This window comes from Colletes gigas, unplaced genomic scaffold (assembly GCF_013123115.1).
Source record: "Colletes gigas isolate AHSC1104 unplaced genomic scaffold, ASM1312311v1 Colletes_gigas_Sc00014, whole genome shotgun sequence".
Lineage (NCBI taxonomy): Eukaryota > Metazoa > Arthropoda > Insecta > Hymenoptera > Colletidae > Colletes > Colletes gigas.
The window spans coordinates 2009932-2035855 of record NW_025106643.1 but is presented as its reverse complement, the minus strand read 5'-3'; the positions used below and the strand labels follow the sequence as shown (position 1 = coordinate 2035855).

At 43.9% G+C, this 25924-nt stretch overlaps 1 protein-coding gene across 3 annotated transcripts in view; it reads right to left on the bottom strand.

Moving 5' to 3' along the window:
- The window catches only part of LOC122399550 (probable nuclear hormone receptor HR38), a 67082-nt gene that overhangs the window by 2798 nt on the left and 38360 nt on the right, over positions 1-25924 (bottom strand). For 2 of the 3 annotated variants that reach the window (XM_043400305.1, XM_043400307.1), the window contains exons 2-5: positions 6303-6529; positions 2789-3030; positions 1678-2202; positions 241-568 (exon numbers count right to left, since the gene is read on the bottom strand). In XM_043400305.1, the coding sequence (XP_043256240.1) occupies positions 241-568; positions 1678-2202; positions 2789-3030; positions 6303-6529 (1322 nt within the window). The remainder of the gene's footprint in view (positions 1-240; positions 569-1677; positions 2203-2788; positions 3031-6302; positions 6530-25924) is intronic. The other variant, XM_043400306.1, reaches the window with a different exon arrangement.

The window sequence follows — 25924 nt, the reverse complement described above, 5'->3', positions numbered from 1 at the left end:
ACATGTGCCTAATATGGAACAGGTCTGACTCAGTGTGCAGTATAATGTAATCTAGCAGTTCTTTGGTATCTAAAGACCTAAGGAACCTAGGTACCGAGATATCTTTGAGACGTGAATGAAAGATCATGATTCCCCCTTCGTGTCCGTGTGTTTATCATATTTGTGATCCCTTAGGGAGCTAATCCTGGGCTCAGGATACATGTTATTCCATTTTTATTGAGTGCAAAGTGTGTAACTCACCTCTTTCACCATGCCAACCATGAGGCACTTCTGGAAGCGACAGAATTGGCAACGATTGCGTCGGCGTTTGTCGACGGGGCAAGCTTTCTCGGCGAGGCAGACGTACTTGGAGCCCTTCTGCACGGTCCTCTTGAAAAAGCCCTTGCAACCTTCGCACGTGCGTACACCGTAGTGCTGACACGCTGCAGTGTCGCCACAGACCGCACACAATTGGCTAGGACTCGGCGGCGCCCGCTCGTTGCTTGCTCCGCTTCCGGACGAAGGAGAGCTCACGGAACTTCCGGTACCGCTACCACCACGCGCCTTCAACGACTCCGTACTGCTACTACTGTTCACACAGAAACGATTCTTTGGAATTTTTCAGTCTAATCTCGAATAAGACGACTGTAATCTTGATGTAGGAGTTTAACCCTTTGCATACGGAGACTTTTCTTTGACCTACCACTAACTTAAACACACTTTCTTACGAAGTAGACAGTAAATACTCCAAGCAAACATATCTTTTTTCATTTTGTCCTAAATTAAAACAATAATATCGTTTCCTTAGAGGGTACAGCCGAGTGCAAAAGGTTAACTGTTGTACGAAACTAGTTTCCAGAATGAACTCCAAATGAAACTGTTTAAAGTTGAGTTTCCACTGCAAAATTTCATCGAAAGTTGGAGGAACGTTGTAAAACGCAAAGGATACTCAAGGAACGATGCCTCAACGCGCGTTTCTGTCGAGACGTTCGATAAAATAATTAATCAGACTGGCAAAAAGCATCGCGATTATTCATATTAGCTAACAATTTATCGCATGGAAAATGTGGAAAAAGTTCCAAGGATTGTAGCGAGCCAGCAAAACACCGCGGTAGCTAATTGATTGAATTACACAAACGAGGAAATGGAGATCGCATTTGACGTAAGAAACGATTAGCATGCGACCCGATTAAACTCCGAGTAGCGTTGCCATTGATTGTACGTGGAAAAAAAAATTACATTAACGTAATAAATGGGTCGCAAACAGTTCAATTGAAATCGTGGAAACGAGTTTCCTTTTTTATGGTGGGTTTTCAGCTTGTATACTCGGGTGCAACGCAACGAAAATGTGGAACGAAGCGTATCGAAGCAAAGGGTTAATTATTTAATGGTTTAATGCACTCGCCACCAGAGGGCCACGCTCTTGTCTTTCTCGCAAGCGATTGACTGACCACTCTGTTTCTACACTGTTCGATCATCTTTGGGGAAAATTTTAATGGGAGATTCTAGAGGCTAAAATAAGACGAAAATCAAAAGTTAAAGTTAATATTATAGTCCGTTTTGTCAGACAAGAGTGAACGTACTCGTCAAAACATAGTTCTCGTACGAATCTACTGGAATGACAGCCTAAAGGAGGGGCCTATTAGGTAGCCTTTGCTATCTTTTCATGGTTCCTCCATCATCAAAGCAGCGACTTACCTCACGGACTCTGACCTCTGCGTAGGCAAAGACGCCCTCCGCGACCGGGACGTTCCGACGACGACGTTGTCGACGTTGGGGCAGAGGTCTGTGGGTGCCACGGGGGTGGCGCCGCCAGTTATGGTCGGCGGTGGCCCGTAGACCATGGGTACGCTGACGGTGGCGCCGTACGGGGAATCCTGTCGATGATTCGACGGGGATGGGACCGCTGTTGTCGGTGTGGGCGCCGTCTCCGTGGCGAAGTAGCCCTGATGATGATGATGGTGTTGCGGCTGAGGAGGTGGCGGTTGTTGTTGCTGGTGGGGATGATGGTGGTGGTGATGGTGAGGCTGCTGCTGCGGCTGTTGCTGGTGATCGTGGTAGGGCATCGTGGGCGAGAACTCGGTGGGATAGTGACCCGTGCCGCAGGGGTACACCGGGTTGTCGTAACAGTCCTCGTCCATTTTGATGCCGAGGACCTGGAGTTCCTGTCTGGTGTACCGCGGAGCCGTGTAGGTCTCTTGGAAGCTCGGCAAGGGTGTTGAGCTGCGTCCGATCAAGATTAAATGTCAATGGTCCGTTAACCCCCTCGACCCGGCGATACGAAATGCCAGTCGCGATTTTTATCTGTCGAAACGTCTTCGTCGAAGAATTCGAAGCAGACAGAGTCACGAGTCATGTTGAACACCGAAGGAAGAGACGCAATTGTCTTTGGAAACCGATTCTTGCATTATAAATATCGTTAGAAAGGGTCTCTCATAGCGTAATTTACATCCTTAATAGATCTAAATGGGAACACAATACTGTTCACAGTATCTGCTAATATAGAGGATGTTAACCCCTAAGTGGACTGTTTACTGTGGTAACAATTATCCCAAAATGCTTTGTATCAGTTTCTACTCAACCCTTAAGTGGGCCCTTGATCAACTTAAGACGTATGTAAGTGATAACAAATGATATTATGGAAACATTGTGCTGGGCTCGATAAGATCCCTCCCCTTGGTGTTCCTAGGGAGATGACATCGATCATACGTCTCTTTAGAGTTGCTCGATGATCGAAAGTAGGACATTTTTAAACGATTCTACCGGCGATGGACGAGAAGCATAATGAAAACGAACAACGAATGGATACCTAAGCGAATCCGCTTGGACGTCTTCGGGGAGGGGTGCTGCCGTTGGGGGCTGTTGCGGTGGTTGTTGATGGTGCACAGCCTGCTGGGGCTGTGCCGACTCGTCGGCGGTTGGCACTCCTTGCGGATTACCCAGTTGCAGTTCCGGAAACGGGTCCAGTTCCTCTGGCAGGCTTCCCGCATCTGCAGGATCCGTGTACGACGCGCTTAACAAATCCGCTAGAGTGCTACATCCGAAGGGGCTCTGCAATCAGACGTTCACCACCCATTGAAAACAAACTCCCGACGTTGCAAACTATTCCTCAACGTTGTTAACACATCGCAGAAGGAACACATGTATTTTTATTCGATGTTTCAACGATATCAGAGGGTTCAAAAGATTGCTAAAACCTTCTCAAAGCTTGTCAGTCTATTATCTGCAGTTCACTCGTATCAATCGATCGATGTTCAATTTTTATTTATTTATTCCGACTCACATTTGTAAAAATATTCTTAAACCTTTCTGACGCACTTTTTAAACACCTGTTTTCAGATTTATTTTCACACCTTTCAATTTGGGGTCGAAAATTCCATAAAACTACAAACTAAAAGAAATTCTATTTTAACAGCTACTGACTTTCTTCGTAGTGCCCTTCTCGAAGGGGTGTAACCACGTTTACGAAGAATCTTAATTCCGAACAAAGTAATTTTTTAATTTCTTTTAAGATAAGTGGAATAAAAATACGATTACCGAGGTTATCACCCTCAGTGAATTTGCTCGATATTTTCCGTGGCATCCTAACGTTTAGGGGTGGAAAAAGTCCCGAGGCGAACGAGGCTGCTCCGCGCACTAGCGACACGTTCCCCGAAACTATTCGGCACCGGAAGTGGGACCGTCGCGAAACGAGAGAGGAACTGTTCACTTTTTCCGTGATCCCGAGGAGGTCGAACAGACCTGGGTGAGCCGTGCGAGCGGCAAATCGAAGTACTCGACTGCAAGGCGGTAACATTGTTCGACCACAATGGCAGCCTGTGTCGAGACATCGATGTACAGTTGAGGTGCGCAGTGAGGACGCCGGAGTGGACTGGCGAAGCGAGTATCGCGTGTTGTCTATAACTCAACGGCTAGACAGCCTCGCTTGTGATTTCTACGTCGAAGCGTCGAACGAAACCCGCTTCTCTCGAATCCCTTCTAACGCAACGTTCGATACGCTCGCCGGTTGTCCCTGAACACAGTCCGTTCCAACGCGATTCCATTATCCGCGGACGCATCGTTGTCGAACGACGAATCGATGCCCCGGACGGCGATCTTTCGTCCCACGATCCATGTTATAAATAATACGGGGCCCGACAACGCGTGCCGCGAATATCCGACTGACATTTAGCACGAATAGATTTCAGGTTAACGCGAATCGACCCGTGGGGTAACTATTAGGTGTAGCGAAAAGGTTCCCTGTTTTGTTTAGCAGACTATATACTTCGAGGTAATCAAAATAAAACGTTCGTTCGGTAATCGACGTTCTCCATTTTCTATGACAGAATCGTTTGGAATAGATGGATATTTCGATTTTAACCCTTGAGTGGATTATTGGGGGCAAGTTCAATGCATGTCGATGTGATCCTCCATTGGTTCATTATTTTTTAAATACTTCGAAGGAAAATTGATTCACCAGGTTGGTAAAAATTAAGTCATCATCATTAAGACGTTAAGTAAAGTTATTCGGTTGAGATTAAGGGCCCACTTAAGGGTTAAACGATTTTGGAAATAGATGATATTGAGGAAACCATTCCACAGCAGAAATAATAAAAGAGTTTAAATCTTCTCTACCTTTGTCTTTTTTTCGAATTTTACTTCCATATTTTGGGGTTTCTCCCCTCAAATGCTGAACGTAAACATAGAAGTCAGTATCCAGTATCTCCAGGTAAAAAAGACAGAATGAAAGATCGATTCGAAGAAAATGAGGGGGAGGACGTGGAAAAAACGGTGGCGACGGGAAGATATCGAGGAAGGGAGGATGGGGGTGGTTGGGGATATTCAATTTGCCAGGTTGGTTCCGCTGTTGGGCTGACATTTCGTTCATCGCTCCCCCGAGAACCGGCGATCGAAGCCTGCAGCCTTCCATGACCGCGGCACCACGGCCTTCTAAACGGCCTCCTGAAAGCGTGTTCACCGTGTTCTCCCCTTCTTTACCCCGGGCACTTCCTCCATGCAATTACGACACCGCCGTACCGCGAGGGTCCGGCGATTTCGCGGGACCCGTCCACCGCTGTTTAATTACGCGCGACGGTCCCATGGCGATTCGCAGAGAAACCGGGACGGAAAATCGAGGATGTCGTGGAAGGGATAGAAACAGGTAGGACGACACTCGAGATCCGGGTACGTGGGCAGGAATGCAGATGGTGCACGATAAGCGAACGCAGATGACGATCAAGAACCGCTCGGGAACGTAGGAGGGCAGATCTTGTTGCAGGTCGGGCCTAGACACGCGGGGTTCGAAGTGTACGGCGGATAAGATACTGAAATAGTGAAAGTACCGAGCAGACTCTAACCACCGGGATTCGATAATTACCAGTTTGGCTGTGCCAGACGGCATAAATTCCAACGTGCTAACAAACAGACGGTTCGCCGGGATAATCAATCGACATCGATCGCGATATCGTGAGATACAGAGGTGGTAGCGAAAGGGGTGGTAATCTGGGTTGGACTTGCTGGAATTTCCAGCAGGGTGATTTTTCAGAAACTGCCATTGGTTCAAGTCCTTTTGCATAAGATGGTGGTGGTCATTCGCTAGTTGAATTTTTTAAAATTGTGTCAAAATGGGGTCTACATTTTTATATTCGTAGTAAACAAATTGATCAACTTCGCTTTTTTAATTTTTTTAAATTTTAGTGTCTTAGTACTCTATCGAGTTGTAACTTTTTATAATCATTTTGATCACAGTACTAGCGTTAAATCGTATTTTAACAATCAATAAATTGTGGATGCACCTCTATATTCCGGAGAGAAAGCGGTCCAGTATGGAATGACGTTTAATAAGCGAGAGAACTCCAGTGAAAGCCAAAACATAATTGCAGGTAAAATTCTCGCCATGGGTTTTTGGAATTGAAAAGAACAAAGTGGCCTGCTTTTAATTAACTATAAATAAAATATGTTTAACAGCCCAACTGAGTAGTTTGGAATACAATGTTCAACAGTTTATACTTCATTTGCTTATGAGGAATATAAAATACACAATCGTTGTCACATATATGTAACACGTGGTAGCAAATATATAGAACTGCAAAATCTTCTCTATTGCAACTAAATTCCTGACCTTTGAACTCATCTATTCCACATCTGACATTACAATACTCTCTCAGAAGTATACTGAAGTAGGTTTCGAAACCCCCTAAAGAGGACCTTGTATAAAAATTGACTCAATCTAGCATAGACTCCTTTGCATCTCCAACCCACAAAAAATTGTTTGCATTTTTACTTTTCCACTCGAAACTGCCATGCTGCGAGTGAACGAGGGTACGTTGGAGATTCGAGCTCACCTGTGTCTGTAGAAGAAGCATACTTGACGCTACCGTGAAGGCGGTGGTCGTCGTGGTCGTAGAAGAGTGATTCGTGCAGGAGAGAATCGGAACGGTGGCTGTTGCTGGCCGCTGTTGCCGCTGGCGATGAGGTTGTTGTTGCTGGTCTACGTCGTTTCGCGTAACAGCCACTGCACGCTGGCTACCGTTGCTGTTATCGCTGTCGCCGTTCGGCGAGTGCAGCTGCCCTAAAACAGAAACGCACACCTTCGAGCAAACTCTTCCATCGAGACTCTCGAACTCGATCTCTTAACAAGGATCGTTGCTTGGCTTCCTTGTTGCTGGAAAAATGAATTGACGCTGAGGAAATGAATGTGTTGCTATGTTGGAGCTAGGTGTGCTGTGTCACAGTACACCATTTTCCCCAGCAACAAGAAAACCAGACGAACTTCTTCCAGAGACTCTCAAACTTCATTTCTTAACGCCAATTGTTAACGTTGGACTTCGAGCTTCCTTGAGGAGTTCATCGCTTGGTTTCCTCGTCACTGGGAAAATGAATTGTCAGGAAAACAGTACCAGAACAGCAACAAATTCATTTCCCCAGCAACAAGGAAACCAGACGAATGAACTTCTTCCAGAGACTCTCAAACTTCATTTCTTAACGCCAATTGTTAACGTTGGACTTCGAGCTTCCTTGAGGAGTTCATCGCTTGGTTTCCTCGTCGCTGGGAAAATGAATTGTCAGGAAAACAGTTCGAGAACAGCAACAAATTCATTTCCCCAGCAACAAGGAAACCAGACGAACTCGCTACTCCGCGCCGCGCCAATAATCGAAATGGCCGCCCCGCAACGGAACTGATAAAAATAGAGGATGAATGGTAAACGTGTCCGCGTCCATCGAGGACGCTGTTCCAGACTTCTTGAAAAGCATGACTATAAAATGCATACGTTCATTGTTCCCGTTGAAATAAAACGGGTCGCGGTCCCGTTCAGAATGGAAACTTTCCGACGTGCATCAACGCCGCGCTCTGAATGTACGCGACAGACCACTTCCGCCGCGAAGATACAGCTTCCGTCAACCCCCGACAGGCGAAAAGGAAATTTCGTTTCGCTATAGAAAGAATCCCCAACGACGTACAGTATCTACGGTGCCCGGCGTCCATGGTGATCATCTCCGCGACCGATTCGTTGCCAAAGGGTTACCGAATCTTTCGAAACACGATCGAATTTGATTCCAGAGGGCCAACGTCGACCTGATAGCATTACGATGCAGCTCGAAAAACCACTTTCACTGCCTCGAATTCCTTCCCTGATCGTTTTACTGTGTATCTTATCACTGTTCGGGACTTATTAGTGGAGCACCTAGTCGTCGACTGAGGTCCTCGACGTCGACGTCTCGTCCTATATAGGGTTGCCTCGACACCCCCGGGGAGACATGAAATCATTGGCATTTAAAATACTACCTAGTCCTATATGGACAGCCAACGTGCCCCCTCGAATATTATTACGCGATATTATCCCCAACGCCCGAGGGATGACTCCCGTCGACAAGGTCGGTGATTGTGCCTCCTTTTTCGATACCTCGCGAAATATGAACGTGAACACTTTCGCGATTAATTTAAATTTTAATTGCTTTCTTTATTTTCATAATACGTATGGATCTACTAAACTTTCTAGAGGAGGAATTAGACATTTCAGTCAGGTCTTCTTAAGATGTCGACTGCCAGACCAAACCCCTTAAATTGCCCACTAAAAACTCTGTTTTTAGACAACTGGAAACTAGAGTACCCATAATTTGTTATTGATTTGTTAAAGTTCGAGAGCCCTTTGTTTAACATCTAATCTTGCGAATTAATTGAGAATTAGTTTAGTAGTTTAAGTAGGAACTGATATAAAGCATCAGACGTACACCAGGGATGTAACGGTACCAATTCAGAGAGAGCTGAAACGCGATACACCGGTAAACAGATGCGTTGCACCCTGTAGGGGGTTGTCGCGCCCTTGCGCTGAGGAAGATCCGACTCCGCGATAGTCACGGTACACCTAAGTCGATTTAATTTCACAATCGCGAACGTGAACGGACCACCCAGCGGTTATCGCGTCGTAAAACGCGCGTCGTGCCCGTTGCTGCTCGTAAACGATTCCCGGCCGTTGATGGATACGACGGGGGCGCAGAGGGTACGACTCGATTAGACACAATGGCCGCGCCGTTACGGCGAATTAAAGGATCGACGAGGTGGTGGAGGAAGGTCGGGACCCTCGACGACAACGAGCCATGCAAATCGCGCCTCCCGTCGAATCGGTGTTCGCCGTAAATCCGAATGTAGGCGAGCAAAAGCGATCCCCGGGAGAGCCTTTCCGTAGGAAAAGTCGTAAACTCGCTACTCTCTTTCTCTCTCTCCTGCCTTTAACCTTTTCTTTTCTTTTGCTGGTAACCTGTCGGTTGGTAAGGTGGTCGCTGCCAATTAAGATACCTGGCTCCCAAACAATGAGCCCTATCAGACAGCGGTGATCAGCGGATCCGCGGAGGAGAGGCTGCGAGAGGCAAACCGATCCCACCTACGGTCTCGCATACTAGAGGAAAGAGCCTGCACCTGAGCCGGTGTGCACGTGCACGGAAGGACTCGATTAACTCTACAACGCTAGCCGACAGCACCGTAGGCAGGGTAAAGGTAGAGTGAGCCAGGGTAGGGTAGCGAACGGACGAGAAAGAGTAGGGTTAGCCGAACAGCGTGTGCCAAGTGGATTACAGCGGTATACACGTCCCTCCCACGAACCACGCCTCTCCACGTGCCACCACGTGCGACCACGCCGTGCTCTGCCGCTTCCACCGTTCCTCGTCGATTTGCTCTCATGAATTAACCACTCTTTCCCTTCTCCCGTTCCTTCTTTTGCTTCCGCGACCTCGACGGCTCCGGGACTCCCCGGTCGCTCTGGAGGCTAATGGTCACTCCCAGGGGTCCCGTTCATTGCTACCACTTACAATTAGAGCAAATTACTATGGCATTTTTCGAGTATCGCGTTCAATTTGCTGGATACACCGTTTCGTCTCTTGACTCTTCATTTTGTCTCCTATGGTGTACTTAAATCAACGCATATTGGGATTTCACGCGTTGACGTTCAGATTTCTTACACGTGAACAGGTGTATTTAATGTTGGTTTCCTTTAAAGCATTTTAGAAATAATGAAGTGATCGAGGATTGCACAAATTTTCAAATAATTACATTGACATATTGAATTTTACAATATTCACTTCTATTCTGGGGAAAAACTGGAGAAAATTTTATGTCAAATTTTGGTTAGCTATGTATAGCAAAGATGAAAAGAGAGAATCTTCCGTTTCCACTGTCTTAGAATAGTCTAACAATGCCCCATTAAAAATAGTTAAATTTTAGACGCTTGCAGCTCCGAAGTTACTAGGGTTTTATTAATTATTGAGCCACTGTTCGAAGCGGTAATGCTTCCCCTTTAAAATGGCTTTTGGTTTTTGACGATCCGACTTTCCGTTTTGGAGATATCGTAATTTATGTGGAGGGGTCATTTTTTTCTATTGCCGCGCGCGAGGTCAATGAACCCGCGAGCGGTACAACGAAACGTAAACAAACCCTAGCTCCGAAACTAAAATCGCCATATCTCCGGAACTAATTGAGCTATCGACTTGTTCGAACGCTCATTTTAAAGGGCATTTCATCCCCTATACGATGACCACACGAAATATTATCATTTATGCTGCTTTCTATGTTTATTTTAACATTTACTTTGACTCTACATACCCAAAGAAGTTTTAACATGACTGGTGTGCAATACAACTGGATCATAAATTGTTTACATAATTGAAAATGAAGTTAAGTTTGTATAAAGGATGTCTGCATAATTACTACGCTATTTTTTCGTAAAAAAATTAACAGGAGATTAATAGTTACGATAAGAACAGATGTTTGTACGATTTCAACTATTTTCCACTCTGTCAATCATTTTGTGCGTGATTGCAACCGGTGGTACGGTTACGTAACAGGTAAAATCGTTATTTTTTTTATGAACGACCGCTGTCATAAACCGTTCCGTCCTCGTTGATCAATCGACACTTAAATATATATTGTATAATGTTTATTTACAGAGCTTGAGTGCACTTTTGGTTTCTTCTCTTTCTCCTCGATCTAGTCAGCCAACTTTCTCGAGGCGTACGGGTTTAATGGTCGCTGTAACGGAGAGTTCGAGTCCGAGACGAAGTTTATTTGGGATAAGCAGATTACAAGATTGATATTCGCCGGTACACGATTGAACTTGATGCTGAATATTCGCTACAAATATGACAGAGTTCATTCATTTCGATTTCATGCACAAACACTCGACGTAACTAGTTTCGCAAAGAGAATGTAGGAAGCCTTTAATAGCTTATTGATACAAGATACTCGGAGAACCGCGTCCTCCGTTTGTACATACGTTGCTTGCTAGTTTACTGTGGAATTAGTCGCAAAACCACGCCCGCGATCGGACTTTCGCGGAAGGAGAAAACGCACATTGTCGCGACTCGTCAAACACAGGAGATTCTACTGTTTTGCGTAACGCCTAGGAATTCTGCGGATTCGAGGGTTGCGAAAGAAGTTTGCGCGAGAAAGCGGCTCTGTTTAACCCCGGATTATCGAGGCGAAAAAAATTGAACAAACTCAACGCAATGTCTTTCAAATCTCTGGTTCCTTAAAATGACTTCTCTTCTTGTGGCTAGTTTCCAATTGTCTAAAAATAGGGTATCGCTTTCGTAGACAATTTGAAGGGTTTGGTCCAGCAATTAACGTGTTGAAACGAAGCAAATGGTACCAGAATCCATTCTATCGTTTTAAAGAAACCATTTTGTTTTACTTTCGAAACCAAACAACACGCCCTTCGCCAATGGAATCGAGATCCATGCACAGAGAAGACAGAACAAAGTTTGCATCGAGAAGTGTGACACGTTCGATGTAACAAGTCACGCGCGAGACGAAACATGGCGCGATTTTTGCCAAACGAAACGGCCTACTTATCCGTTATTCGCTCAGGAAACGAACGTCGACGTCACGCTACCATCGACCGCCCTGCGTTCGCCATTATTAGGCATGGAATTCCTATAAATTACCAGCTAATTGCAACGACCGTGCCGCGAGCTTTTACGCCGCGTCGCGATAATTGATATCCATCATGAATAATTCATTCTATCGATGGAGGTAAAAAATCGCGTCTATTTATAAACGGATTTTTGCCGATGTCGTCGTCGTTGGCTACGGCCTATCGACGGATTGACTCGTCTCGTGCTCGCGGGCACACCTAACTGCGTTTAAGTACCGAACGACGACCGCGTGCGTGCGTGCACGAGAGAAAGTGGGACCTGATCGTGTCTCGGTGCCATACGACACATAATCGTGCACCGAGATATCTTCGATTCAAGCTCGCCTCAGTTCGCCCACGCGAGCCAGACGTATCTCCGGCTGAACGATCGTAATTAACCCTTTCACTGCTAAGTAGTGACAGTCCCGTGCCGGATCGTCCTCGGCTTTCCGCTCGAACACCGCGTTACGGAACGCTTTCTGCTCGCTGTTGGAACGTTTTATCGCTTTGGACTCGCTCCTTCTGCGTCCCCACCTCGATTAAAACCATCCAACACAACCAATGATCTATCAACTTTCGACAACTCGATCACAGAAACAGAAATTTCTGATCTATTTTGAGATCGTTACGTTTAGCGATCCAGAGTCCACCTGGTTTCCCAATTTCGAACTATTCAAAGCAGCGTCTCTTTTTCTAGAGTCGAGAGGTGCAAGTCCAGGGGAAACCAGTTCGAGGATTAGGTCGAACGATTGCTATCGCGTCGATAAAGTTGACCATCGATATTTTTCTTTTCTCGATCGCGCAACAGTCGACGGTTCGTGTTTTCCACGATCCCGGGGAGAAGTCGAGTGAATCAGGGGAACCGAGGATCCCCGGGGATTCGTAACGCAGGTTAATTTGAAAGTCTCCGGGTAGCGGAGCGGTCTAAAACTGGTCCGGCGTGTGCAGGTTAAGCAGCTTTCTCCTTCGTTGAAATTTAGCGAGAGATTGATGACATCGTAATTAGGCTCGCGCGACTCCCTGAGTCATCCTCGCCTGTCGCGATTACAGCCGATCGTTTCCCTGGACCGGTTGATATGTTATTTATTCTCACTTATCGCCTCTCCTCGGCGATCCATGGCGGTCCCATTCACCGAGATCGTTAACAGGATCGAGTTATCGCCTGCTTCATAATTCGTCGGCTTCGTTCGCGCCGATCAAAAGGAGGAATGCTGTGTAGGATCAAGATGTACTGAATAGACGGGACGCTAATCGTTTCGTTAAACTCGACTGCCAGACCGAAATCAAATTGTTTACGAGACCCAAACTTAACCCTTTACACTACCGAGCAAACTAACTCAAGCTCGCTTTTTTGCGAAATAGATGGACATATAATTGATTCCAAATAATTTTTTAAACTTATACTATATAAAATTTGATGAGGAATGAGTAGCCTCATGATCGTAAAACTTGAGATCAAGAACTTGTGACAAGTCAGATTTGTTGTTGTATGGCAAGGGGTTAAAACAATAATAAAGGGTTGCCTGTTTAGGTATATTTTTTTTAACATTTCAACTTGAGAATTAATATCATCCATATATGGCTGGTCTTGTGTATCAAAATCGACACATTTTTCAATTCAGAGTTTGTAAAATAGATCAATTATTTTTCGTGTCCTTTGATTGGATGATTCGGAGCAAAGTGGGTCCCCGTACGCGTGTATGGTGGATGATGTGGATGTGACCCGAAGGAGAGAAGAAGAGGAGGTCGCGAATCACGGATTTGTGAAAGTGGCAACCGGGACCAGGAAATCCAGACGAAACAAATTGTCCAGATACCCTGGAAAGATTAGATACGTTCCCGGTGGATTGACCTCTCTCGATAAAAGATTCCTCCGCGCGGCAATAAGAATACAAAAGCCGTTTCAGCTCGCGGAGCCGTGGCGGCTTGCAGTCCGGGTTAGAGTGCGGCTTACGGTGTCGAAGGAGGTGAAAGAAGAGGTTCGACGCCGGTCGCGCGAGGGAGGAGAGGCGTTGCAAGCGTGTTGGAGCGAGAAGGAGGATACGGAGAGCCGCTTGCGACACGCAGGCTCGAGCAGCCAGCCTGATAGGTAGGTAGGTAGGTAGGTATATCGCCCCCTGACCCCGAAGAACTACCGTGAGACCGGCTTAGCTCCGGCCGGAGCACTCTCCTTTGCTCTCTCGGCGTGCACCGCGTATGCACACACGTTCGTACGTGTGCATCCAGGCGCCGTGGAATAAAGAAGTGGGAAGGGTAAAGCCGGCGTGACACCACGACCAACATGGAGAAAAAGAGAGGAGGAGAAGGGAACGACACGACGAAGGATGTTGTGACTCGTGGGTGCAGCTGCAATGCGGCCCCGGCTGCATTCAGTGGCGCGCACAGGACGCTCCGAGGGCTTTTCGATGGCACGCCAGGATTATCCTGACTCCGCGAAGACACGCTGGAATGAATTTCGTAACCGGTGGAAGCATGACTTACGCTCACGGGGATTGTTCTCGTGTGTCTATTCCCCCTCACCCCCCCTCCTCCGACAGAGCACGCTCTCTGCTCCGGGGAAATTTGCTTCTCCTTGCTAGCTACCTTTGACCCCGTTGCAACCCAAACTTTCGGATGCTATGGGCCAGAGAGACTAGCAGATTTTGGAATTTATCTGTGGTATTTTATATAATTGAAACCAATGTCGAGTTCTATGCACACGTTGATTACCATTCCACGCATATACGTTATTTTTCTCAAAAAAATGTCGACGCATTGAGGTTTTAGTATTTCCGGGAACCAATACAGTAATTACAAGAACAAAAACTATGTTCGAACGATGGAAAGTTGCGTATATCTCTGATAGATACATTATATAATATAAGTAATGACTATACAAGCTGACGTGTAGCAAGCAAAAAAGAAAGGAAGATAAAAAATATGTATTAAAGTCGGATTATGAGATCTTACAATTGGTTTAGGTTCGAGTAAATGTGACGAAAGAAATCTTCACGACAGGGCTGAACTAGTAGTATGAGACGGAAGTGCACAGACTTGTACTCTCCATAGATTCTTAGGACCATATAATGGAGACCATTTTATTACATTCTTTTGGTTGTTCTTGACTCATTTTCTTCCTCTCTTTTTTGCACAAAATGCCTCCAATTCCAATCCATCAAAAATATCAATAAAATCTGAATAATACAAGATTTTCTAAATACATTTCTTGACGATGCCAGTAAAAGTCACCGAGCAAAACGATGGCTGACAGTTTTTCAGAGAAAGTCGTATCCCTCTGCAGCGATCGAAGGCTAATCGAAACTGCAAGCGATTCCGCGAGATAACCGTAGAGAAGATATAGATATACATGTTCTCACGGAGTTTAATGACTTTTGGATATCCCGTATTGCTAATCGCTGGATAGGAGAAAGTGTTTGCAATGTCGATACGGGGAACGACGGATCGGTTAACCATGGTGGCAGTTGCCTCGAACTCCGATGCAGCAAAACGCAAAAACTATCCTCGTCCGCCAGGATACCCCCGCGACATCCAGGCGAAAGTCGTAAAGCTTCTTCGAATGAATCTCGTCGCTGATACGTTCCCCAGTGTCCATCCTTCGTTCCTCGATATTTGGACGGGTTGGCGTAGCAGTAAATTATCGATGAATCGCGAACGAGCGGACAGAGAGATGAGTGTGCATAAATCACTGGGAGCTAGAAAAATACCGTAAGGTAATTGCAGACCGTGGAATTTTACGAGGCTCGGTAACGAAAACGAATGACATACTCATTAATACTGATACGTATCGATTCTTGAGTATTTCTGGTACCAAACCATGTGGTTGCTACCAGCCAGACGCACTCGAAATGTCGAGTATCAGTTACTATCAGAATAAACATTCGTTCAGACAGCAATATTTGGACTCTTTATTGTCACTATTTTACAAACGTCAAACTTGAGATTGATACCATCGATCTCTGACGTCGAATCTCCGACTTTTTCTTTTCTCTTTTCTTGTTTGCTCGATGAAAAGAAAAACGCATGGACAACTTTTTCTAGGCATCTCGCGCGAGCAAACATCCTGCGCGGGACTCGAAAGAATAAGCAAATAGAAAACCAGCCGGGCAGCCGACACGGCATCGTTGCAATTATATTTCCAGTGGCTCATCGCGGGTTGCGAAATTCGACATAATTTCGCCGACGGAGGCGCGCGCGCGATAGAGAAACAACGCTTAGGTGGCACCTGTTCGAAAAAGACGCGCGTTGACAAGGGGATCCACCGTTGTCGAAACAAATGGCGTGTGGGACAAAATGGCCGTTCGAAACGGCTCCACCCACATCCTGATCGTCGCATGCGTGTTCCCGAGCACCCGTATATCGATCCTTCGGTTTCCTTCGCGAGAGGAACCGGAGAGAGGCGACACGGGGCATCGCGCGAAACGCGTGTCTTCTCCGGGCATCGAAATCACCGAGGCGCGATCCAGAATTGATCCGATTCAACGCCAAACTCCGCGAATTCCGATCGTTTAATATGTCTATAATATAAGTATCTAAATAATTTGTTCAATGGTACGAGTATCACAATAGAATTTTTGTTCGTATTTACTTTTTTATTATTTTACTCTGGTATTTCAGTGTAAAGAAACTGCATGTTTTCGACTATGTGTACACTGCCAGAAGTGATTGACACGACTATTACACGCTATAGAATAAACAATAAACGAAATTAGAAGTATTTACTCGAGTAAATGCGACAGTTTAAATAGAAAATATTCATGAAAATGATTCGTTTTCAGAGTCGTTGCGCTGGGAGTCTTTCTTTAAGGAAAGTAATTTTTATTCAATCATCTCGGGATGGACGAAAGAGGACGGACGAGTACGGATAATGGAAAACCAGTCGTTTTACTACCGCACTGACGCAACGTCCTGCAACAGCGTTAGTTGCATATCGCAATCGTTGGAAGATCGAATCCTAGCACGGGAGAATGTTATTGCTTACACGGAAATAATTACCGTATCGATGACACGGCGTATACGCAGAATTCTGTACCTTTAAACAAATTTTGCATATTATTGCCTGAAAAGGATCCTCCGCGGCTGAATTAAAACGTCTTACGATAAACATTTCTGATTCCAAGATTCATCGTTGCTCGTAAACATAAAGAACGAGCGAGACTTTTTGTCAAAAGAGTATTTACGTATAAAATATTCCAAAGTTAAACGATCGGACTGGGGAAAAACATAATGTCGCGTGAACGCAGGTCCTGGAAACGATTTGTTAAGAATTAGGTTTAAAGGTTCGTCATTATGCAAAATTATTCTTTATATTATATTGTAGATTTACGCTCCGTGCACGTGCGTAATATAGACGTTTGATAATGATAATAATAAAAACCTGTAACGAAACAATTAAACTTGAACGCAGTACCGGGTCCGATGTCGATTTATTGCGACGTAAACATGGATCTGCGATGCTTATTTAATCTGTTTATTCTAGTTATGTTCGCTGATTAAAATCAACGAAGGTCGTGTAGCCCCTGAGATCACTAGACTTTACACTGCTAGACATTTACCTGTCGAGAACTGTGAAAGCGATAGCCGTGCCATACAAGAGTAAATTCGTGACATGAATTAATAGACAGAATCAATTATGCGTTCGTTGAACTAAAACAAGATATACGTGGAATTCGTACGGCGTTAAAATGCAATCTTTCAACAATTTCATAATGAACGTGTGCAACGAGTGGAATCAAATTGATAGATTATATAACACGACTGAATATTTGGGAGCACAATTTGATAAAAGAAAAAAGGAAGCGTATCCAAGCGAGACAAATTTGTTTGAATATCAATATTTAATCTTAAATTACATTTTCTCGAAATATTGGAGGAATCAAATTATTCTTCAATTTGAGATTACAAACCGTAGAACGACTTTTGAAATATACAATATTCGCTTCATATTTCTATTTACAGAGCATTCTGGAGGCGGTTGAACATCGTGTACAGGGTGAGACACCTAAAATTACCGAGCAGAGTTTAAATCGGTATCGCTTACGCGTGGTTGGACCATCTTGGTATTTTACTTTTGTGCTGCTAATATTTTTATTAGTCCCAATTGGTTTACGATTTATATATGGAACGACTTATTTATACATCGAGCATCTTACAAGTCTTGCTCGATCGATAAAGACATCGGTGATTTCGATCCACGCGAGACAATATTAGAAATTTTATGATTCACAGATTGGAGAGTAAACTTTGTCCTTCTAAACACCTATCCTCTTTCACAGATCGCGGAACATGTTTAATCTTTCCCGATCGGATCTGTTTGTCTTCGGGGAGAACAAAAAAGGGGACATCGTTCCAGCGTAACGAAGATTTACGCGTAAATTATTACGCGTTTACTAATAATAATATTAAAAAACAGTTCTCTAGATCTCCTTCGATGACATTTAATGCGATTGCCTTCCTGACAACAGAGCTTCGTCATGTTTTTTATCGATTTGCGGACAACAACAATATCCAAACACGAAGGAAACAAAATTAGACTCAACATCAAATATAAAGAAGCTTCGCTGGATAAAATAAAATGGCGACTTATTCCCCTGTTAATTACATATAAAGTACTCAAATAAATACATCAAATCTAGTAGTTTCATATTAAAATATTTCCAATCGCTTTTCTCTTCAGCTTCACAAATGGCGACTTCGATTGTTTCCATCCAGATCGTTTACGATGTTTGAAACATTTCCAACCAGTTTTCCCTCAGCTTCGATTTTTGCATCTCGTTTCGAATTAGCGTTTGGAGGATGAAAAGATCCTCTGGTCAGGTCGGATCACTTTCCGCTCGCGCGACATTTTGCGCGTTAAAACGAAAAAAGAAGAGGAGGCGAACGAGCGAGAGCGTGTTACGAGACGATACGCGACGATCGGTTCGAAATCGAGCGCGCATCCTGCGAAACCGTCCTGGTGGACAGTTATGCAAGAGGCCACGTTTGGCGCGTCCGCTCGGGCAGGTTCGACCGGTCTTAATTGCAACCGAGCCTGCCCGGGCAACTTCGACTTCGGAACTAGTCGGTTTCGGCTAGAAACGGCCGCGAGAGGCGCGCTCTCGATGCTCGAATATTAATAAATTATTTTCTAGCGGCACGTGTCTACCACTTTTCGTTCCGCGAGTTACGTGGAGACCGCCGCTTTCCCCCGTGCCCCCGATCTCCGCGAAAAACTGGTCCATTTGCGTTCGTAAATGGGAGCTTTGCGAGAACGGACGAAACCCACCGCTGGTGCAATCGTAAATTTTCAACGTTTCCAATCGGTTTGAGATATCTCAAGATGTCCTCCGAGGTAAACAAAACTCAATAGTCGCTTTTAAATCGATGAGAAAGGTTTTATACAGGGTACTGTAGCTAACAAAAATATAGTATCGTTACAGTTTAATTTTTAGTGAATTTGTGATACACGATTCTCTTTCCTCCAGACTGAGATATCTTCAATGATAAACAAAACTCAATATTCAATTTTAGATCGATGAGAAAATTTGTATATAGGGTACTGTAATTAATAGAAACATAGAAAATACTTTTTTGTGGAGAAAGTTTCCTATCACCAATTCGAGTAGATTTTTACTGGAGCTAACGATGACTATTTCTGGTGATAGTTTGTGATACATTTTAATTTTCAGAGGAATAAAAAGAAAATTTCTAATACACGGTTCTGTTTTGCAACTTTTATCTGCAACTGGTTGCAAATTATAATCCCGCGCGGAGTACGGGTTAGCGAGCTAGTACACTCTAAAATTGTATGCCAGTGGTGCACAACCTTCCCCCGCTAGTGGGTCAAACACAATAAAATACAATTTTCCATCGACCAAAATCGATTGAAAAATGTATGCGTTAAACCAAGATCTGTTATTCCGTTTCTGGTTTTATTTGAAAACTGGCCTTAGAAAAACGTTCGTTAAGATACTCTGGATTTCGTTGAAGAAGCGCGAACTAATTCCGGAATCAAAGTTTCCATTCATGATCTTAAAATAATTTTAATGGACAGTAAAAATTTTAATGGACAGGTGATTTACGTCGAGAGTTGCGATTCTACTTAATTTACGCAATGTGCTGATATGATAATACTCGATGAACCAGTTAGCCATTGCATTGAAGTGCGTAATAACTTCGAAAAATAAAAAACGCACGGTAATGGTGGCTAATAAATTTGAATGTTATAGCGTTCGTGTCACTTTGGAAAATGGATACTACAGCGTCGAGAGTTAATAGATTATAATTTACGAACTGGTACATTATGAATGAATTTAAAATTTGTATAGTGAATAAAATTTAGAATTGAAATTCCTTTTGGTTTTATTCGCATTTGAAGTTGAAAAGTGGCGCTCGGAAATCGGAAAATAAATGTTACAGAATGGCGTTCACCGAAACATTTAAGCACGTAGATTTTCTCAAACTGAAAAAATCGAGGAAAAGAATCGGAGTAATAATAAATTTGTCGTTACAAGGAAGCTTGCAACTACTCCGTTTGCCAAAGAATTCCTATTATTTTGAAGGGGGGAGGGAGTTACATCTAAAAAAACTTCGAAAACTTGGTGTTACCAAGAAGTGAAAACGACATGTTAGAGCAGCGAGCACAAAGCGTGCTGTAGACTTTTTCGAGCGTGTACTTTCACGAAGCTCGGTCTCCCAGCGTCTGTGAAACCATTCCCATCTGCGTAATTCCGCCTGAGACCGATGGATACACCAAAGCACCCCGATTACTTTGGTGATCTTATAATTCACGATCGCGACGTGCTGCTAGCACAATTTCCACGAATAAAATGTGTCCTCGGATCCGTAGCTGTGCTCCACGCAGCTTGGATCCAAGGACGACCACGATTCCGTCGTCCTTTTCGATAAAACGCGTCCACGTGGTGCACGCAGCTACTCGCGAATTTGCCTCCCAAAAAACGAAAGCTGTCTACGTTCTCGACGATCCAGCCTGCCGTAAACTCTCTCAGGTGTTCGTGTACGTGTGTGTGTTCGTGACTGTGTGGGACCAGCGTCGTTTCCTTTCCCCGTCGCGGCGTACGGTACCGGTTGCTCGTCTCCTCTCCCTCTCGTCGATGATGATGTACGCACGCACGAACGTTGACTAGGAACGACGCGTGTACTTTCATCGAAATCGATGCAGGAACGAATCGAGAGAGGCGAGAAATCGACCAGGACGACAATCATGGTTTTGCAATTCTCATTGTTGCAGAACTGCTCGCGGGGAACCACCTCGTCGCGTCAATTGAGGGGACTCCCCTACCGCCATCGCGTTTTTTCCTATTCTTTGGTATTTTTTTTTGTAAAGAAACATTTGTTACTCTTTCAGTGATATTCACAAATTTTTACAAACAAAAATAGTCAAAATTAGTGTTAGTACAGAGCCTCGAAGAACTGTTCTAATGGCTGCCATGATTCAAACCGTTCTATTTGTCTGAGTCAAAAAAATGAGATTTTTCTATAGCCTGAAAGGACAGGTACTGAAAGGACAGAAAAAGATTGATAGTTAAAAAAATGGCGGCATTTTGAAGTTGAAATATCGATTTTTTTCTTGTTTTTAACTCCAACAGGGTGAAGAAGAAATTACAAAGAATAGTGATTTTGACTTCATCGTAGTACGAGCTATAGTGGTCAAGTAGATCTTGGGTCATCATGATAGCCAATTAGGAACATACAGTTTTGAGAAAAACGCATTTAAATAGGAAGATCTGATCATTCAAACAGATACAAAATCTAAACAAATAGCTAGATTACTATAACAGGTAGGAAATGCAAGAAAAAAGTCGAATTTTTTGTTTACAGTAGGAGACACCCTCAATGTTTAACGCGCGTATATTTGTTTTATTTTATTATAATTTTCACGATAAAACGACCGTTTCAATGTAACATGAAACTTCTATAAAATGATATGTACATATTCAATGGATTATTAAAGTTCCCCACAATCTATTAGCTTCTTCTTACAGAATCAGCGTGCCTGACAGATGCAAAATGTTTAAAATTATATAGCCAGTTACATAACATTATTCAGATTTTCGTGCTCATAATTATACAACCTTGTTCGCGAATGCAAATGGCGGCGAATATACAGGTTATCTGAAATATTTTGGATAAGAATTGGAATAAGGAATACCAGCCAGTGTTGCTTCTTTTACTTGAGGAACCCTAGATTTATGTCACTGACTGTTCGCGGAGAAATTTGGGTGACCGGTTACGTTAATTAACGTGTTCATCCGTGCCGCCCTTTATTTTCCAGGAGGGTGGATACGAGCGACCGCGAGATATTTAATTAAATGCACCACAATGCGTTGAGACACGCTCTGCACGAAATAAGTAAATATCGTTCGCTCGAACGCGGCGACTGAAACGTTTGTTAAATGTTTTCGAGGTACTCTGACCTTAATTGCATCGCTATATTCGTATTAGAAGTGCGCGACAACTGCACTCGCGTTTTTCTTTTGACGGGACGAATTGATTTGCATTTAACCCACTTCTCGTTGCACGTACACGGGATGTTTCCGATGGAAAAGGAAAATGGCTCGTTTAACCCCTTGGCTTGCGATTTAATTTCCGACTGTGCGTGCCAAAAGCGACACCGACGATTGGCCCGGCGGACTTATCGCGTCTCCGAGACGCCATTGCGAGCTAAGGGGTTAACGGTTTAATATTGCATACGATTTTAGATCAGATATTTATACTTTCCCCATTCATTTCAACGCACGCGAGTTCACGGCTCGACGGAACGGTATTTTTAATCGAACGATTATGATACTTTGCACTCGAGAATAGGAAATTAGTTATCACAAAAGGCTAAATTTAAACGCTGTAAGCAAGTAGTTGACATTTGCAGAAAAAAGAAGTGAGTCGAATCACAAACGAATCCAATTTATCCGCTGACCTTTTTATTCGTTTCTTTAAATAATACCCGAGCGTAGTTCTCGTCCCGTTCATAACGAATAATAATTAATTTCCACGCGGTGAACGCGCTTGGCAAATGATCGTACAAATACGATCGTCCCGCGAGGTACTAAGAAAGATGTATTGGTTTTTGCGTACAACGTTCTCGTAAATGGTCATCCACCGGCAGGCACGCCATAATTGTCGGAATCGTCGTTCACGTAACGAGGAGCCTCGCTATAGATCCGACGAGCAATAACTTATGCAAGATCGCCGGCGTAAACAATGCCGGAAAAACGCTAGGCTGTTCGAGACGCTGGCGGCACGTGCGACCATTTATCTCGTCGATCGACAAAAGTTCCGGGGTGCGAGTCGCGCCATCAATTACGCGATCCTGTTGGTTCGCGTCTGGGCAATCCGTTCGACGACGTCTCGTCTCGTGTGATCGTCAACCAGCCATCCTCGGAGGACAGGACGGATCCTCGACTCGAGTCGACGACTTGAAAAACCACCGACGAGATCCTTATCGGTTCAATCAACGCCGCGAGAGTCTGTAATCGTGCTTCATCAACGCTTGGCCGTACGGCGACCGTACTTTTTACTCGCGATCACAGAGAACGTTCCACGCTCGTAAGTCGCGGAAATTTGTAATTAAATAAATCTAAACGTCGACTAGGAGACTCTACTCTGAAAACGTTCGAGAGGAGAGGCTGGTTTCAAGTCGAAAATCTCGTTATTAGAGATGGTGCTTTGCATCTTTGGATGATATACGAACCATTCGCAAATCGAATCGATTAATTCCACTTTCTGAATTTTGTCAAATTCAAAATACTTGATAAATTCTCTTAATAACAAGGATAAACAATAAATGACAAAGTTTTGTTGGCCATCGAATAGTCAGATGAGTCATTCGAGAGACAAATTGATCAACTCCAGTTTCTTAATACTTTTTAATTTTTTTCTCGAAAACGCGTATGATTTCGGGGATATGTCTATTCACCAAAAGTGATTGTAATTGATCCTCGGAGCCAAACATATTTTTTTTATTACGATTTGAAAATTTTTTTTTCCGGTGAAAAAATGGTCCACTTATCGAATTTTTTTCTCGAAAACGCGTAGGATTTTGAGGGTATGTGTATTCACCAAAAGTGATTGAAATTGACCCTCGGAACTAACGATATTTTTTTTAGTATGATATGAAATTTTTTTTTCTTGTCGAAAAAATGGTCCACTTATCGAATTTTTTTCTCGAAAACGCGTAGGATTTCGGAGGTATGTCTATTCACCAAAAGTGATTATAATTGACCCCCGGAACTAAAAATAATTTTTCCAGAATGATTTGAAATATTTTAATTTTGTCGAAAAATTGTACACCTTCTCGAATTTTTTTCTCGAAAATGGGTAGAATTTCGGGGGTATGTCTATTCACCAAAAATGATTGAACTTAACCCCTGCGAGCGAAAATAATTTTTTTAAAACGATTCAAAATATTTTAATTTAGTCGAAAAATTTTAGATCTTCTGGAATTTTTTTCTCGAAAGTGGGTAGAATTTCGAGGATATGTCTATTCACCAAAAATGATTGAACTTAACCCCTGCGAGCGAAAATAATTTTTTTTAAACGATTTGAAATATTTTAATTTTGTCGAAAAATTTTCACGAATCCTCAATCAAGAAATTGATATTCTTGGTTTTCGTCTTATTTTGGCCTCTAGAATCTCTCTAGAGCTCTCTATTTTAGCCTCTAGAATGGACAAAAATGCTAGCTTACACGTCGATCAACATTTATTATCCAAAGTCGATAAAACCTAACGAAAGAAGAACATTTGTACCTTAAAATATTAAAGAATATACGTGGAAAAAGGGCGAAAACTTGCATCAAACCCTTATTCCGTAAAAAACTTGTCAGATATCACTTCTCGATTTACCATTTCACACGAGTCTTCCTCCTCAATAAAAATATGAATTTGCACAATACCCAGTGTACCCATTACTTTCAAACTTTGTACCATATTTTTTGGCTAACAACCATGGATAAAGCGGAACGTCGATTACGTTTGAAGTTGATACAACCGGTCGTCATTAGCGACATCGAATTTTTAATCGACGCGGGTCGCACGGGATTAGACGCGAAAGAGGCGATCGCTGGGAGGCGGTCAGGACGGGGATTTACGATTGAGGTTCGAGAAGATCGCGGCTCGCGATACACCGTCGAGCGTTTCCCACGAGCGTTTCTTCGACGCGGCTGGCCATGTTGCACAGGCAATACCGCCGCGAAGAAACCTGTCCGACAGAGTTTCTTTTTGATTGAACACACACGCTTTACCCTAAGTGACCCTATTAGTCGGCGGTTATCTTCCTCGTGACGGGCCGCGTAGACGCGGTGACCCCGGTAAATCCTTTCTCTTCGACGTGTCGAGCGGTTGCAGCCTCCTCGCGCAGCTGACTCCTCGAGGTGCCAAGCACGTCCTCTCGCGCGTACACCAGCGCGTGTCCCGGAGACGTCTCGCGACGCTGATTTACACGCCGACGACGAGAAGATTGAGGGTCCCGGTCACAATGCATGATCCTTCGTTAAGGGACGATCCTTCCAACGGACTCAGACTCGCGTTACCAGTCGCTCTAACCGGCAATAATTTTCTCCTATTCTCGGTACCGACCGGAGAAAGGATAATGGCGTCCCTTTCGATCGAAATTAAACGAACGGTCCACCGGTAAAACGCAAACCAAAACGCATTAACGGCCTATCCGTCGATGTCAATTTTAATTAACGCGACAGACGCTAATGGTATACGCGCGAGTATCGGAATCGTGGCGTTTTACCTGGGAATTCCAACAAACTTCTCGATGAGGATAGAAATTCGAGGGAAAAGAATCTAGCTTATCTTAATAGGTAATGTTCGAATTTTCTTGGGTTTAAATATCAAATATAAGCGTTCCTTTGGGCAGATCAGTCGCTAGAGACTTGCTGGGGTTCTCCAATAAAACGTCAAAAGGGTCCTGTGTCGCGTGTTGATTATTAAAATCCCTTTAAGCACGGGGAAATGATATATCTTGAGCAAAACAGGAACTTAGGGCGGAAGGACGTGGTTGGAATAAGGCTGTGAGCAAGAGTGGAATAATAAAATTCCTAAAATTAAGATTGTAACCAACCATGAACCTAGCACCTCAATAAATACGAAGATACGAGATCCTGGAATAAAATTAGAAATCAATGAACAAGATGTCCAATCCAAAATACTTTAAGTAAGAAGAATTCGACAATTTCTCTCGAACGAACGTGGAGGTGTCAAGATTGGCCTTGAATCTAATGGTATCTAAGCATCAGAGGAAATAGCGAATAGCGCCATTGTAACGGAACACAACGCGGTCTGATACAGCCTCCGGTGCAACATTTTTCGAATATAATCGTTTTAATCGCAGGGAACAGATCAATGAAAGCACGTGTATCTCTCTCGCAGTCTCGGGGGCAACCGCTGCCAACCAGTTTGTTGGTTGACGACAAGATCGCCTATCTCTGTTTATTAACATACCCGGTGGAAACATTAAATAACGTAGTACGGACATCGTGGCATGTAATACGTTTATTTTGTCTACGCGTAAAAGGTGCAATATGTCGTTCACGATGCACGTGATACGACGCGTATACTA